This window comes from Petromyzon marinus, unplaced genomic scaffold (genome assembly GCF_048934315.1).
Source record: "Petromyzon marinus isolate PM22_M1 ecotype Great Lakes invasive population unplaced genomic scaffold, UKy_Petmar_22M1.pri1.0 PM_G_Scaffold_83, whole genome shotgun sequence".
Lineage (NCBI taxonomy): Eukaryota > Metazoa > Chordata > Hyperoartia > Petromyzontiformes > Petromyzontidae > Petromyzon > Petromyzon marinus.
In genome coordinates, this window is record NW_027423039.1 from 341,446 (window position 1) to 357,427 (window position 15,982).

Here is a 15,982-nt window from a genome sequence, read left to right on the forward strand (position 1 = left end):
ACTCATCACATAGAGACCCACAGACTCACCACGCAGAGACCCATAGACTCATCACACAGAGACTCAGACTCACCACTCATAGACTCACCACTCACAGACTCACCACTCATAGACCCAGAGTCTATGTGTGAGTCTATGTGTATAGGTGTGAGTCTGTGTCTAGGTGTGAGTCTATGTGTATAGGTGTGAGTCTGTGTCTATGTGTGAGTCTATGTGTCTAAGTGTGAGTCTGTATCTATGTGTGAGTCTGTGTCTATGTGTGAGTCTATGTGTGAGTCTATGTGTCTAGGTGTGAGACTATGTGTGAGTCTGTGTCTACGTGTGAGTCTATGTGTCTAGGTGTGAGGCTATGTGTGAGTCTATGTGTCTACGTGTGGGTCTGTGTCTATGTGTGAGTCTATGTGTCTATGTGTGAGTCTATGTGTCTATGTGTGTGTCTATGTGTGAGTCTATGTGTCTACGTGTGAGTCTATGTGTGAGTCTATGAGTCTATGTTTGAGTCTATGTGTCTACGTGTGAGTCTATATGTGAGTCTATGTGTGAGTCTATGTGTCTATGTGTGAGTCTATGTGTCTATGTGTGGGTCTATGTGTTTATGTGTGAGTCTATGTGTATCTGTGTGTGAGTCTATCTGTGAGTCTATGTGTCTATGTGTGAGTCTATGTGTCTATGTGTGTGTCTACGTGTGAGTCTATGTGTGAGTCTATGTGTCTATGTGTGAGTCTATGAGTCTATGTGTGAGTCTATGTGTCTATGTGTGAGTCTATGTGTGTGTCTACGTGTGAGTCTATGTGTGAGTCTATGTGTCTATGTGTGAGTCTATGAGTCTATGTGTGAGTCTATGTGTCTATGTGTGAGTCTATGTGTTTATGTGTGAGTCTATGTGTGAGTCTATGTGTCTACGTGTGAGTCTCACCCCTCACCCCACCACTCACCACACCCCTCACTCACCCCTCACCACCCCTCACTCACCACTCACCACCCCTCACTCACCACTCACCACCCTCACTCACCACTCACCACACCCCTCACTCACCACTCACCACCCCTCACTCACCACTCACCACCCCTCACTCACCACTCACTCATCACTCACCACTCACCACCCCTCACTCACCACTCACCACCACTCACTCATCACTCACCACCCCCCACTCACCAATCACCACCACTCACCCCACCACTCACCACTCACCACCCTCACTCACCACTCACCACCCTCACTCACCACTCACCACTCACCACCCCTCACTCACCACTCACCACCCCTCACTCACCACTCACCACCCCTCACTCACCACTCACCACCCTCACTCACCACTCACCACTCACCACCCCTCACTCACCACTCACCACCCCTCACTCACCACTCACCACCCCTCACTCACCACTCACCACCCCTCACTCACCACTCACCACCCCTCACTCACCACTCACCACCCCTCACCACCCCTCACTCACCACTCACCACACCCCTCACTCACCACTCACCACCCCTCACTCATCACTCAACACCCCTCACTCACCAGGTGAGCAAACGTGGGAACCTTCTCAGCTACACCACCATGGACCTCATGAGGCTGAACTGCCGCAGCCAAGAGGCCGTGGAGGAGATCTACCTCATGTCCAACGTGTGAGGGAACACCCCTGCCCCAGGCAGAGTGTGGTGGACTAATCTCCATCTGTTCCTTGACTCACTGCCGCTTCTACCTGTGGGGGTTGCAGAGGAACCCCCTGGCTATGCCCTGCACTACTATACACTACACTATACACTACACTATACACTACACTACACACTACACTATACACTACACTATACACTACTATACACTACACTATACACTACACTATACTACTATACACTACACTATACACTACATTATACACTACTATACACTACACTATACACTACACTATACATTACTATACACTACACTATACACTACTATACACTACACTATACACTACACTATACACTACACTATACTCTACACTACTACACACTACAATATACACTGCAATATACACTACACTACTATACACTACACTATACACTACACTTCTATACACTACACTATACACTACACCATACACTACACTATACACTACACTACTATACACTACACTATACACTACAATATACACTACACTATACACTACACTATACACTACACTATACACTACTATACACTACACTATGCACTACACTATACACTACACTATACACTACATTATACACTACTATACACTACACTATACACTACACTATACACTACACTATACACTACTGTACACTACTACACTACACTATACACTACACTATACATTACACTATGCACTACACTATACACTACACTATACACTACTATACACTACACTATACATTACACTATGCACTACACTATACACTACTATACACTACTGTACACTACTACACTACACTATACACTACACTATACACTACACTATACACTACTATACACTACACTATACACTACACTATACACTACACTCTACACTACACTATACCCTACATTATACTCTACTGTACACTACACTATGCACTACACTATACACTACACTATACACTACTGTACACTACACTATACACTACACTATGCACTACACTATACACGATACACTACAGTATACACTACACTATACACTACACTATACTACTATACACTACACTATACAGTACTGTACACTACTACACTACACTATACATTACACTATACACTACACTATACACTACTGTACACTACTACACTACACTATGCACTACACTATACACTACACTATACTCTACTGTACACTACACTATGCACACTATACACTACTGTACACTACTCTTTACACAACACCCTTTGGGGGGGGGGGGGAGGGTGACCCCCGCTCTGTCTCCGTGCCCAGGGTGTTGTCTAAGCTGTTTGCGGAGATCCGGGAGGACATTGTGTGTCTCTACAAGCTTGCTGACGCAGTGTCCATGGTGGACATGCTGCTGGCATTTGCTCACCGCACCACGCTCACCAAGTCCGGTACGCGGTGGGTGGGTGGGTGAGTGAGTGGGTGAGTGAGTGGGTGAGTGGATGGGTGGGTGAGTGAGTCGGTGGGTGAGTGAGTGGGTGAGTGGGTGAGTAGGTGGGTGGGTGAGTGAGTGAGTGAGTGGGTGGGTGGGTGAGTGAGTGAGTGGGTGGGTGGGTGAGTGAGTGAGTGGGTGGGTGGGTGGGTGAGTGAGTGGGTAAGTGGGTGAGTGAGGGAGTGAGTGAGTGGGTGGGTGGGTGGGTGAGTGAGTGAGTGAGTGGGTGAGTGGGTGAGTGAGGGAGTGAGTGAGTGGGTGGGTGGGTGAGTGAGTGGGTGGGTGAGTGAGTGAGGGAGTGAGTGAGTGGGTGAGTGGATGAGTGAGTGAGTGAGTGGCCTTCACCCCCCGTGACCTCCCCCCGTGACCTCCGCCCCCGTGACCTCCGCCCCCGTGACCTTCACCCCTGTGACCTCCCCATGTGACCTCCGCCACCATGACCTCCGCCCCCGTGACCTCCGCCCTGTGACCTCTACCCCGCGACCTCCCCCCTTGACTCCTCCCCCCCATGACCTCCCCCCCGTGACCTCCCCCCCTTGACCTCCACCCCCATGACCTTCACCCCCGTGACCTCCCGTGACCTCCCCCCCACTGTCTGTGGTGAGCTGCAGTCCGTCCGGAATTCTCTGACACGCTGGCCCTCAAAGGGGCTCGCCACCCCATCCTGGAGCGGGTGCTGGGCTGGCCGCTGGTGCCTAACGACGTCTTCCTGTCGGACGCCTCCAACTTCCTCATTGTCACGGGGCCCAACAACAGCGGCAAGTCCACGCTGCTGAGACAGGTGGCACTCTGCCAGGTGATGGCACAGATCGGTGAGTGGGTGGGGGGGTGAGTTGGTGAGTGAGTGAGTGGGTGGGTGAGTGAGTGAGTGAGTTGGTGAGTGGGTGGGTGAGTTGGTGAGTGAGTTGGTTGGTGAGTGAGTGGGTGAGTTGGTGAGTGAGTGGGTGGGTGAGTGAGTGAGTGAGTTGGTGAGTGAGTAGGTGAGTAAGTAAGTGAGTGAGTGTTTGAGTGAGTGAGTAGGTGAGTAAGTGAGTGAGTGAGTGTTTGAGTGATTGAGTGAGTAGGTGAGTAAGTAAGTGAGTGAGTGTTTGAGTGAGTGAGTGAGTAGGTGAGTAAGTAAGTGAGTGTTTGAGTGAGTGAGTAGGTGAGTAAGTGAGTGAGTGAGTGTTTGAGTGAGTGAGTAGGTGAGTAAGTAAGTGAGTGAGTGTTTGGGTGCTACCACTGCTTCAGGTTGCTTCGTGCCAGCCGACTTTGCCTGCGTGAGGATCGCTGATCAGATCTTCACTCGCATCGGTGTGGACGACGACATCCAGCCACTCTCCTCCACCTTCACCATCGAGATGAGAGAGGTGGGTGGGGAGTGAGAGGGTGGGTGGGTGAGTGGGTGGGTGGGTGGGTGAGTGGGTGGGTGAGTGGTTGGTTGGGTGTGTGAGTGGGTGGGTGTGTGAGTGGGTGGGTGAGTGGTTGGTTGGGTGTGTGAGAGAGTGAGTGGGTGGTTGAGTGAGAGGGTGGGTGAGTGGGTGGGTGGGTGTGTGAGTGGGTGGGTGAGTGAGTGGGTGGGTGAGTGGTTGGGTGGGTGAGTGGGTGGGTGTGTGAGTGGGTGGGTGAGTGGTTGGTTGGGTGTGTGAGAGAGTGAGTGGGTGGTTGAGTGAGAGGGTGGGTGAGTGGGTGGGTGGGTGTGTGAGTGGGTGGGTGAGTGAGTGAGTGGGTGGGTGAGTGGTTGGGTGGGTGAGTGGGTGGGTGAGTGGTTGGGTAGGTGGGTGAGTGGGTTGGTGAGTGGGTGGGTGAGTGGGTGGGTTAGTGGGTGTGTGAGTGGGTGGGTGAGTGGGTGGGTGAGTGAGAGGGTGGGTGAGTGGGTGGGTGGGCTGGTGTGTGAGTGGGTGGGTGAGTGGGTGGGTGGGTGTGTGATTGAGTGGGTGAGTGGGTGTGTGAGTGAGTGGGTGGGTGAGTGGGTGGGTGAGTGGTTGGGTGGGTGAGTGGGTGGGTGAGTGGTTGGGTAGGTGGGTGAGTGTGTTGGTGAGTGGGTGTGTGAGTGGGTGGGTGAGTGGGTGGGTGGGTGAGTGGTTGGGTGGGTGAGTGAGTGGGTGAGTGGGTGGTTGAGTGAGAGGGTGGGTGAGTGGGTGGGTGGGTGAGTGAGTGGGTGGGTGAGTGAGTGAGTGGGTGAGTGGTTTGGGTGGGTGAGTGGGTGGGTGAGTGGGTGGGTGGGTGAGTGAGTGGGTGGGTGAGTGGTTGGGTGGGTGAGTGGGTGGGTGAGTGGGTGGGTGAGTGAGTGGGTGGGTGAGTGGTTGGGTGGGTGAGTGGGTGGGTGAGTGGTTGGGTAGGTGGGTGAGTGGGTTGGTGAGTGGGTGTGTGAGTGGGTGGGTGAGTGAGTGAGTTGGTGAGTGGGTGGGTGTGTGAGTGGGTGGGTGAGTGGGTGGGTGAGTGAGTGGGTTGGTGAGTGAGTGAGTTGGTGAGTGAGTGAGTTGGTGAGTGGGTGGGTGTGTGTGTGGGTGAGTGGGTGGGTGACCCCCGGTGACCCCCATGACCCCAGGTGAACTACATAGTTCGCACAGCCACCGACCGCTCTCTGGTGATCATCGACGAGCTCGGGAGGGGCACCGGGGTCCACGAGGCCCTGGGGATCTGTCACTCGGTCTGTGAGTGTCTCCTGCAGCGCAAGGTGGTGACCACTCACACTCACCACTCACACTCACCACTCACACTCACCACCCTCACCACCCTCACCACCCCTGTGTGTCTCCCCCCCCCCCCCCCCAGACGTTCACCATCTTCGCCACCCACCACCTGGAGCTGAGCCACCTCTCTACCCTCTACCCCAACGTCTCCAACAGCCACTTCCTGGTGGAGTCGCGCAATCAGCAGCAGCAGCAGCAGCAGCTGCCCTGGGCCGGCCGTCGTGACGGTAAAGCCGCTGGTGCCGACGACTCGCGGACGGTGCCACGTGTGACGTGCACGTACAAGCTGGTGCAGGGGCACACGCCGGACACGCACTACGGTACTACGCGTGTGTGTGTGTACGTGTGTGTATGTGTACGTGTGTGTGTTCTTCGTGCTTTTGGAGTACCTGACCCTCTGCTCACGATCATTAAGGACCTTCATGATGGTGAGCGGGCCCGGGTAAAACTACGTGGCTGGGAGTCAGAGCCATTCCCTGTACACCTTGGGGTGCGACAGGGATGTCCTCTGGCTCCCACATTATTTAACATCTATTTTGACCACGTAGTTCATGAAGCCTTCAATAGCTGTACCGGGGGAATCTCCATATGGTACAGATATAATGGGAGGCTAATCGATGCCCGGGTGCGGTCAAGGGATGGCTCCCTATTGCTCAACCACGTTATGTATGCTGATGATTTGGTAATAGCTGCTCAGTCAGAGGAGGAGTTGGAGACGCTGCTGCTGAGACTGGAGCGTGCCACTAAGAGGTGGGGCCTTACCATCAGCCCCACCAAAACTAAGCACCTGCCTGGGTATTTTGTACCATCGGACACTACACCCCCACAACTCCCAATCGGTGATGGGGCAGTTGTGGAGAGAGTGGAGAGTTTCCCATACCTGGGCAGTGTGCTTATGACTGGCTCCAGTTTAACAGCAGAGGTCTCACTCCGAATCAGTCGAGCGGCAATATATTTTCATCGGTTGCGTAACGCTGTGTGGAAGCTACCTGGTCTGTCGCTCCGCACTAAGCTTCAGGTCTTCTCGGCCACGGTCATTCCCTCCCTTCTCTACGCTTGCGAAACGTGGACCCCCCTAGTGGAACATCTTCGCCGGTTAGAAACATTTAGGCTGGCCTGCCTACGATCCATCCTGGGTTTAACCAGACTGGATTGTGTGAGGAGCTCACAAATCCTTGAAAGATCTGGGCAGGGTCCCATCGGTGAGCTCCTCCGGCAGGCAAGGCTGCGATGGCTGGGTCATGTAGCCCGCATGCCGAAACAGCTTTTGTTTGGCCGGATTGAGGGGGCTAAGCAGGCGCGGCACGGGCTAGAGAAGAGATGGAGTGATGTGGTACAGGAGTACGTGGAGCTGAGTGGACTTGCCGATGACTGGTACCAGCGGTGTCAAGATCGGCCTCTGTGGAGGAGGCTCATGAAGGATGCTACTGGGCAGTTGGAGGCAGTCGCCCTCCAACAACAACGGAGGGCGGAGGAGCGATGCTCAGAACAACGAGCGGAGCGCCGGGTGGCTAAAGCACAGCAGGTTGGCACAGTAGGGGGCACAGGTGGTGCATCAGCCAGTCATCTCAGTCAGTTGACCCGTGGCACCTGGGTCTGCCCAGTGACCTCCTGCCAGCGGGCGTTCGACACTTCACGTGGCCTCACGGTGCACATAGCCTGGCACAAGCGTCGTGGTGACGTCACCGCCACTTAGTGGCGAATGGCGGTTGTTGTTGTTGTTGTTGTGTACGTGTGTGTGTGTGTACGTGTGTGTGTGTGTGTACATGTGTGTGTGTGTGGTCCGGCAAAACAACCCCCTACCTCCTCGCGGTGCCGGACAGGCAACTCTGTTGTGGACAGTGCTTTGGGGGGAGATCCAATTTTGATTGGCTCCTCCCCTCATGGCAAATGTGTCTACCACAGGGGCTAAACGGGGGCTCTGGACAGGTGCGAGGGGCTGGTAACCCTTCCACCTTCAATTAATTACCACGAAACCACGAGTTAAACCGAAATATGTAACTAATAAGCTTGTGCCGGAGGCCCCGGGGGGACAGGCGTCTATGACGTCTCCTGACCAAACCCCATTTGGCAGAGCCAGGAGACTGAATATCTACCCTCGGGGCTCCTCCAGAAACAACGAAAAACCACTACGGGTGGCCACGTGGAATGTTCGAACGCTCACTGCGGAGGAGAGGCTGCCACTCCTCTGTCGGGAGCTGGACCGGTACCGCCTGGATCTCTGTGGTATTCAGGAGGTCCGGTGGACCGGCTCTGGCTCCTACCACCATGAGGGGTGGACAGTCCTCTTCTCACGGCAGGAGACTGCCAAACAACAGGGAGTGGCTCTTCTTCTAAACAAAAGAATGAAGGGGGCGTGGGAGCGTGGTGGTGAGGTGTGGGAAGCTGTAAGCCCCAGGCTACTTTGGGCTCGCCTTCCCAACAACCGGATGTGAGGAGTGGTGGTCGTGGTTACTTATTCCCCCACCGAAGACGAACATCCGTGGAGGGATCCAGGCAAGGCCGATGAGTCGGATGCCTTCTATGACCTCCTGTCACAGGTGCGAGCTAAAGTGGCCCCTCGGGATAGTCATCTTGTTGGGTGAATGCCCGAGTTGGTCATGATGCACCTGGTCTGGAGTGATTGGAAGGAATGGGCCAGACCAGCTCAATAACAACGGCAGGAGGCTGCTACATTTTTGTGCAGCCCATGGGCTTGTAAATACCAACACGTTGTTCCGGCATCGGTGCATCCACACAACATCATGGATGCATGCCGGGTCCAAGCAAGAACATCTGCTGGACTACATAGTGACGGACCAGCGGATGCGAGCCCATGTCCCTGACACCAGGACCTACCGTGGAGCTGATCTGCCCTCTGACCATCGACTTGTAATCTGTAAGATGCACCTGCAATTCTTCCACTCCGGTGGTGGGTGTACATCCAGGACCCCATTCAAACCCTTAGTGGCATGCTCTGCCGGCTGGGATTGGCATCGTCCCCCACTCCTCCTGATGTCGAGGGTAAATGGGCGAGGTTTAGGACTGTGACTCATGCAGCTGAAATGGCTGCTTTGGGTACGCGGTCCAGACCTCCCCAGAGACCCTGGCTGACAGAGGAGGTGTTCAGGATGGCGACAGGCCCACTATCATCGGCTACAGAATCCCACGGCGGAGAATGAGGAGGCTTACCGCAGCCCTCGCTCGGAGGTTCGGAGAGCCGCGAGGCGCCGCAAGGATGGGTGGCGGTCGCGGGTTGCCGAGGAGATGGAGTCTGCATCAGTGGCCCGCGATCACAAATCGCTCTTTAACTCCCATCAAGAAAGTAACCTGCGGCGCCACAACCAATTACCATCATTGGGGGAAAGAACGGTGACCCGATCTCCGACCCCCAGGGAACAGGTTTTCAGATTTGCCGAGCATTTCCGCGAGGTCCCGGTAGTGGGAGGGGGGAAACCCCTCGGCCCGGAAAAACTCATCGCGGCACAAAGTGGGGACGGCCCTGCCGAGGCCGCCGGCGCCTCAAACATCGTGAAGAAGAAGCCGTCGCCTTCCGCGACGCGGTCGGCGTCTCACGGCCACCTCCCCCTCCCACCCCCCCTCCCCCTCCCCCTCCGCGTGCCCCGCGTCCAGGTCTGGAGATGGCCACGCTGTCATCGCTGCCGCCCTCCCTGCTGCGCGACGCCACGGGGCTGCTGGCTCGGATCGGCGGCAAGAGCTGGGTAACAACGCTGACCCCCGCCGACACCCCCGCCGCGACCCCCCCGCGACCCGCCCGTGACCCCCCCCCCCGTGACCCCTCCGCGACCCCCCCCAGATGGAGCGTCAGGCCGACTCCGCGCCCGTGCTGCGCCGAGCGGCCGTCCACCGCCTCGCGACGCGGCTGGGCCAGGCGGCGCGACACTCGCGGCTGGACGGAGCCAGCCTGGCCACGTACCTGGGGTCGCTGAGACAGCGGTACCTCGACGAGCTGGAGCACATCGCTGACGCCACCGCTAACACCCACTGAACAACACCACCACCAACACCACCACCGCTAACACCCACTGAACGACACCACCACCAACACCACTAACACCCACTGAACGACGCCGCCACCACCACTACCACCGCTAACATCCACTGAACGACACCAACACCACCACCGCTAACACCCACTGAGCGACACCGCCACCAACACCACCACCACTAACACCCACTGAACGACACCACCACCAACACCACCGCTAACACCCACTGAACGACACCACCACCACCACTACCACCGCTAACACACACTGAACGACACCACCACCAACACCACCACCGCTAACACCGCTAACACCCACTGAACGACACCACCACCACCACCGCTAACACCCACTGAACGACACCACCACCACCACCGCTAACACCCACTGAAGGACACGACCACCAACACCACCACCACCGCTAACACCCACTGAACGACACCACCACCACCACCACCGCTAACACCCACTGAACGACACCACCACCACCACCGCTAACACCCACTGAAGGACACGACCACCAACACCACCACCACCGCTAACACCCACTGAACGACACCACCACCAACACCACCACCACCGCTAACACACACTGAACGACACCACCACCAACACCACCACCACCGCTAACCCCCACTGAACGACACCACCACCAACACCACCACCGCTAACACCCACTGAACAACACCACCACCAACACCACCACCACCGCTAACACCCACTGAACGACACCACCACCACCACCGCTAACACCCACTGAACGACACCACCAACACCACCACCACCGCTAACACCCATTGAACGACACCACCACCAACACCACCACCAACACCACCGCTAACACCCACTGAACGACACCACCACCGCTAACACCCACTGAACGACACCACCAACACCACCACCACCGCTAACACCCACTGAACGACACCACCAACACCACCACCACCGCTAACACCCACTGAACGACACCACCACCAACACCACCATAAACACCACCACCACCGCTAACACCCACTGAACGACACCACCACCACCACCGCTAACACCCACTGAACGACACCACCACCAACACCGCTAACACCCACTGAACGACACCACCACCAACACCACCACCGCTAACACCCACTGAACGACACCACCACCAACACCACCACCGCTAACACCCACTGAACGACACCACCACCAACACCACCACCGCTAACACCCACTGAACGACACCACCACCAACACCACCACCGCTAACACCCACTGAACGACACCACCACCAACACCACCACCGCTAACACCCACTGAACGACACCACCAACACCACCACGATCCAACACCACCAATGCTAGCACCACCACCACCAATTCCAGCACCACCACCACCACGGTGGAGGGGTAAGCATGTGGGTACCATTGTGTGGTGTGGGGTAGGCTGACGGAGGTCCTGATTAGCCAGACGATGATGTTATTTCGTGCTGTGTTGTTGGATATATAAACATAAAGTTTACTGTCAAACTGGCTCAGTGATTGAGTAATTTCGTGAGCAAGCGACTGAGTAAGCAGCTGAGCTCCTGAGTGAGTCACTGGCTGAGTGAGTGAGTCACTGGCTGAGTGAGTGAGTGACTGGCTGAGTGAGTGACTGGCTGAGTGAGTGAGTGAGTGGTTGAGTGAGTGAGTGAGTGATTGGCTGAGTGAGTGAGTGGCTGAGTGAGTGACTGGCAGAGTGACTGGCTAAGTGACTGGCTGAGTGAGTGAGTGACTGGCTGAGTGAGTCACTGGCTGAGTGAGTGAGTGACTGGCTGAGTGGGTGACTGGCTGAGTGAGTGAGTGACTGGCTGAGTGAATGACTGGCTGAGTGAGTCACTGGCTGAGTGGGTGACTGGCTGAGTGAGTGACTGGCTGAGTGAGTGACTGGCTGAGTGAGTGAGTGCCGAGTGAGTGATTGAGTCCGTAATAGAGGTTTTGTTGGTTTAGATGGCGTAAATATATAAATGTTGTGTCGTTAAAATCAGCCAGCCTAGATGCATGAGGTCACTGAGACAGACCCAGCAGGTGCCGGGGTTGTACTGCTGTGCCAGGCTAGGTGCATGAGGTCACAGATACAGACCCAGCAGGTGCCATGGGTTGTACTGCTGTGCCAGGCTAGGTGTATGAGGTCACTGAGACAGACCCAGCAGGTGCCGTGGGTTGTAGTGCTGTGCCAGGCTAGGTGCATGAGGAGGTCACAGAGACAGACCCAGCAGGTGTCATGGGTTGTACTGCTGTGCCAGGCGAGGTGCATGAGGTCACAGAGACAGACCCAGCAGGTGCCATGGGTTGTACTGCTGTGCCAGGCTAGGTGCATGAGGTCACAGAGACAGACCCAGCAGGTGCCATGTGTTGTACTGCTGTGCCAGGCTAGGTGCATGAGGTCACAGAGACAGACCCAGCAGGTGACGTGGGTTGTACTGCTGTGCCAGGCTAGGTGCACGAGGAAGTCACGTGACAGACCCAGCAGGTGGCGTGTGTGTTGTACTGCTGTGCCAGGCTAGGTGCACCAGGAGGTGACAGAGACAGACCCAGCAGGTGCCGTGTGTTGTACTGCTGTGCCAGGCTAGTTGCATGAAGTCACGTGACAGACCCAGCAGGTGACGTGTGTGTGTTGTACTGCTGTGCCAGGCTAGGTGCATGAGGAGGAAGTCACGTGTGTGTGGTGTTGAACAAGGCGTGGTCGTCAACAGCTGTGGTGGAATTGCTGTGGCTCCGTGCCGTGCCCTCTGTGCTGGTCACCAGGGGTCAGCGCCACACACACACAGCTCGGACAAAGCGCCCTGACGAGTATTTATTAACTCTGGGCTTGCACAGTATCACAGAAACAAGTTGGGTTATTAAATGCATTCTAGATTTAAAGCTTTCGTGACTGCTAGGATCCATACTCTTGGTTCTATTGGGTAAAGTCACGTAGTTGAAAATAAAATAACAAAAAATCACGACGTTTCGGCCACAACACAAGCGGCCTTCATCAGGTGAAGGGACGAGACTGTCTGGAGGACAGCGCTGGAGTGGAAGAAGCCACGCTTAGATCACGACCTTTAAGCTGTGTGAGAAGAAAAACACCAAGCGCCTTGACAAAGGAATTAGCATATAATTTAGCATTGAAATGGCTCATTGAAATAGCTAAGTTAAAGTATACACATCCGCAGAGGTACCCCTTGACAAAGGAATTTGCATGGAATTTAGCATTGAAATAGCTGAGTGATTAGCTTGTAACTGGTCACAGAAATAGCTATGTTAAAGTTAGAGCATATACATTCACCGAGGCACCTAGTACTCATCAAACAGGAGAATTTAGCGAAACACAACCACGCTCAGACAGCGGACCTTTAAACTGTGTGCGAGCAAACAAGGTGTTCTGACAAAGAAATTAGCATAAAAATTAGCATTTGATTGGCGGATTTTCGGAAAGAGGTGGTGTACGTGCCGGTGGACTTGCCGTTTGGCGCGGGGGGGGGGGGGAGTTTACCTATTGATGGTGTGAGAAGGGAATTTATAAGAGCTGCAAAAGTTTGGTGTACCACTATTTGAAAAAGTATACTGTACCATTGAAATTAGTTTAATGTTTAGTTCGATTTAGAAAATCTTTCCAATGGTTGCTTAATTTGAAACCATCCTCTCGGTTGAAATTGTGTCTGTGTTTGTAGATCTGAATTGCTTCATGAACAAATCTCTGATAAAAGCCCGTGGGTTTGCAAAGAACCTTGGTATCGGAGAAAATTATATTGTGATCCCCCACAGCGTTGTAACAGTGATCAGCCACGGCAGAAGAATTCGTTTTACCGTGTTTCAAATCTGATTTGTGCTCGCGAATTCGGTCAGAGGCATGTCGCTTTGTCTCACCGATATAGCAATCACCGCAGGTACAACTCAATTTGTAAACCCCGGGGTACTGTAAATCAGGAATGACATCCTTCACGGATGGGATCAGATCACGAATTTTGTGTACTGTATTGAACCGGACCTGGATCTTGTGTTTGTTTAGAATTTTGGAAATCTTTTTAGTAACGCCTGCTATATATGGAAGTGTGATGGTTTTGACCGGAGTATCAAGTGGTTGTTTCTGTATGGAGGGAGAGACAGCTTGGCGGATGGTACGGTCAGACTAACCATTCCTTTTGAGGGCCAGGTGTACGTGTTTTAATTCACTGGTCAGGTGGTGTTGGTCCGAAATGCAATGAGCCCTATGGTATAAAGTTTTGATGAGAGAATTCTTTTGGGCTGGGTGGTGGTGGGAATCAGGTTTCAAGTAGGAATCTGTGTGGGTGGGTTTCCTGTAGACAGAATGCCCCAATGAGCCATCAGGTCTCCTCTCAAACAGAACATCTAAGAATGGTAGCTTGCCATCTTTCTCCAAAGTGTCATCCACATATCTCTTCCACAGAGAAGGTCTGAGGGTGGAAGTCTGGATGGCGTCTGATTCAAATTTCTCCATGAAAATATTGGCTATCACTGGTGATAAGGGGGATCCCATGGGGGTACCCTCATTTTGTTTGTAGAAGGAGCCATTCCAAGTAAAGTAGGTATTGTTGAGGCAGTGCCTAACCAGTGCAGGTGTGTCGGGTCTAGTCCATGTTGGACTAAATTTTCAATTATTTCAATGGTGTCAGGTACTGGGACCTTGGTGAACAAAGAGACCACATCGAAGCTGACAAGGATATCGTCAGGGGACAGTACAACGTCTTTGACCATAGAGACCAATTGGGCTGAGTTAAGTACTGCTGAGGTGGTCTTGCCAGTGAAAGGCAGCAAGGTATCTGACAGAAAACGGGCTAGTCTATAGGTAGGGGAGTTGATCGTGGATACGATGGGTCGAAGTGGGGTGCCTTCTTTATGAATCATGGGAAGACCACAGAATCTAGGGGGTCTTGCAGCAGAAGGTTTTAGGGAGGGACGTTTAGTTGGGTCGATTAGGGAGGTCGAACTTGTGATGATCTTGTTGGTTTTTATCGCTAGGCTATTAGTAGGGTCATTTTTTTATTTTTGAGTAACTTCCATCGTTGAGCAGATTCTGGATTTTGTTGTTGTATGAATCTTTATCCATAATAACAGTAGCGTTGCCTTTATCGGCTGAGAGGATGACTATATCACTTCTGTTTTTTTTAAATTCGCGAGTTCAGAGCGTTCATTTTTGCTGATAACACAGAGACACACAGAGAGAGATACACACATACAGTGAAGGAAAAAAGTATTTGATCCCCTGCTGATTTTGTACGTTTGCCCACTGACAAAGAAATGATCAGTCTATAATTTTAATGGAAGGTTTATTTGAACAGTGAGAGACAGAATAACAACAAAAAAATCCAGATAAACGCATGTCAAAAATGTTATAAATTTATTTGCATTTTAATGAGGGAAAAAAGTATTTGACCCCTCTGCAAAACATGACTTAGTACTTGGGGGCAAAACCCTTGTTGGCAATCACAGAGGTCAGACGTTTCTTGTAGTTGGCCACCAGGTTTGCACACATCTCAGGAGGGATTTTGTCCCACTCCTCTTTGCAGATCTTCTCCAAGTCATTAAGGTTTCGAGGCTGACGTTTGTCAACTTGAACTTTCAGCTCCCTCCAGATTTCCTATGGGATTAAGGTCTGGAGACTGGCTAGGCCACCCCAGGACCTTAATGTGCTTCTTCTTGAGCCACTCCTTTGTTGCCTTGGCCATGTGTTTTGGGTCATTGTCATGCTGGAATACCCATCCACCATCCATTTTCAATGCCCTGGCTGAGGGAAGGAGGTTCTCACCCAAGATTTGACGGTACATGGCCCCGTCCATCGTCCCTTTGATGCGGTGAAGTTGTCCTGTCCCCTTAGCAGAAAAACACCCCAAAGCATGTTTCCACCTCCATGTTTGACGGTGGGGATGGTATTCTTGGGGTCATAGGCAGCATTCCTCCTCCTCCAAACACGGCGAGTTGAGTTGATGCCAAAGAGCTCCATTTTGGTCTAATCCGACCAAAACACTTTCATCCATTTGTCCTCTGAATCATTCAGATGTTCATTGGCAAACTTCAGACGGGCATGTATATGTGCTTTCTTGAGCAGGGGAACCTTGCAGGCGCTGCAGGATTTCAGTCCTTCACGGTGAAGTGTGTTATCAATTGTTTTCTTGGTGACTATGGTCCCAGCTGCCTTGAGATCATTAACAAGATCCTCCCGTGTAGTTCTGGGCTGATTCCTCGCCGTTCTCATGATCATTGCAACTCCACGAGGTGAGATCT

At 53.2% G+C, this 15,982-nt stretch overlaps 1 protein-coding gene across 1 annotated transcript in view; it reads left to right on the plus strand.

The window, feature by feature from the left end:
* Nucleotides 1–11,249, plus strand: part of LOC142921675 (mutS protein homolog 4-like) — a 33,238-nt gene extending 21,989 nt beyond the window's left edge. The window contains exons 14-21 of the mRNA XM_076062978.1: nt 1,530–1,633; nt 2,914–3,038; nt 3,691–3,891; nt 4,310–4,428; nt 5,610–5,738; nt 5,837–6,074; nt 9,367–9,455; nt 9,551–11,249. Of these exons, the coding sequence (XP_075919093.1) occupies nt 1,530–1,633; nt 2,914–3,038; nt 3,691–3,891; nt 4,310–4,428; nt 5,610–5,738; nt 5,837–6,074; nt 9,367–9,455; nt 9,551–9,742 (1,197 nt within the window). The 3' untranslated portion in view covers nt 9,743–11,249. The remainder of the gene's footprint in view (nt 1–1,529; nt 1,634–2,913; nt 3,039–3,690; nt 3,892–4,309; nt 4,429–5,609; nt 5,739–5,836; nt 6,075–9,366; nt 9,456–9,550) is intronic.
* Nucleotides 11,250–15,982: the final 4,733 nt, after the last annotated feature.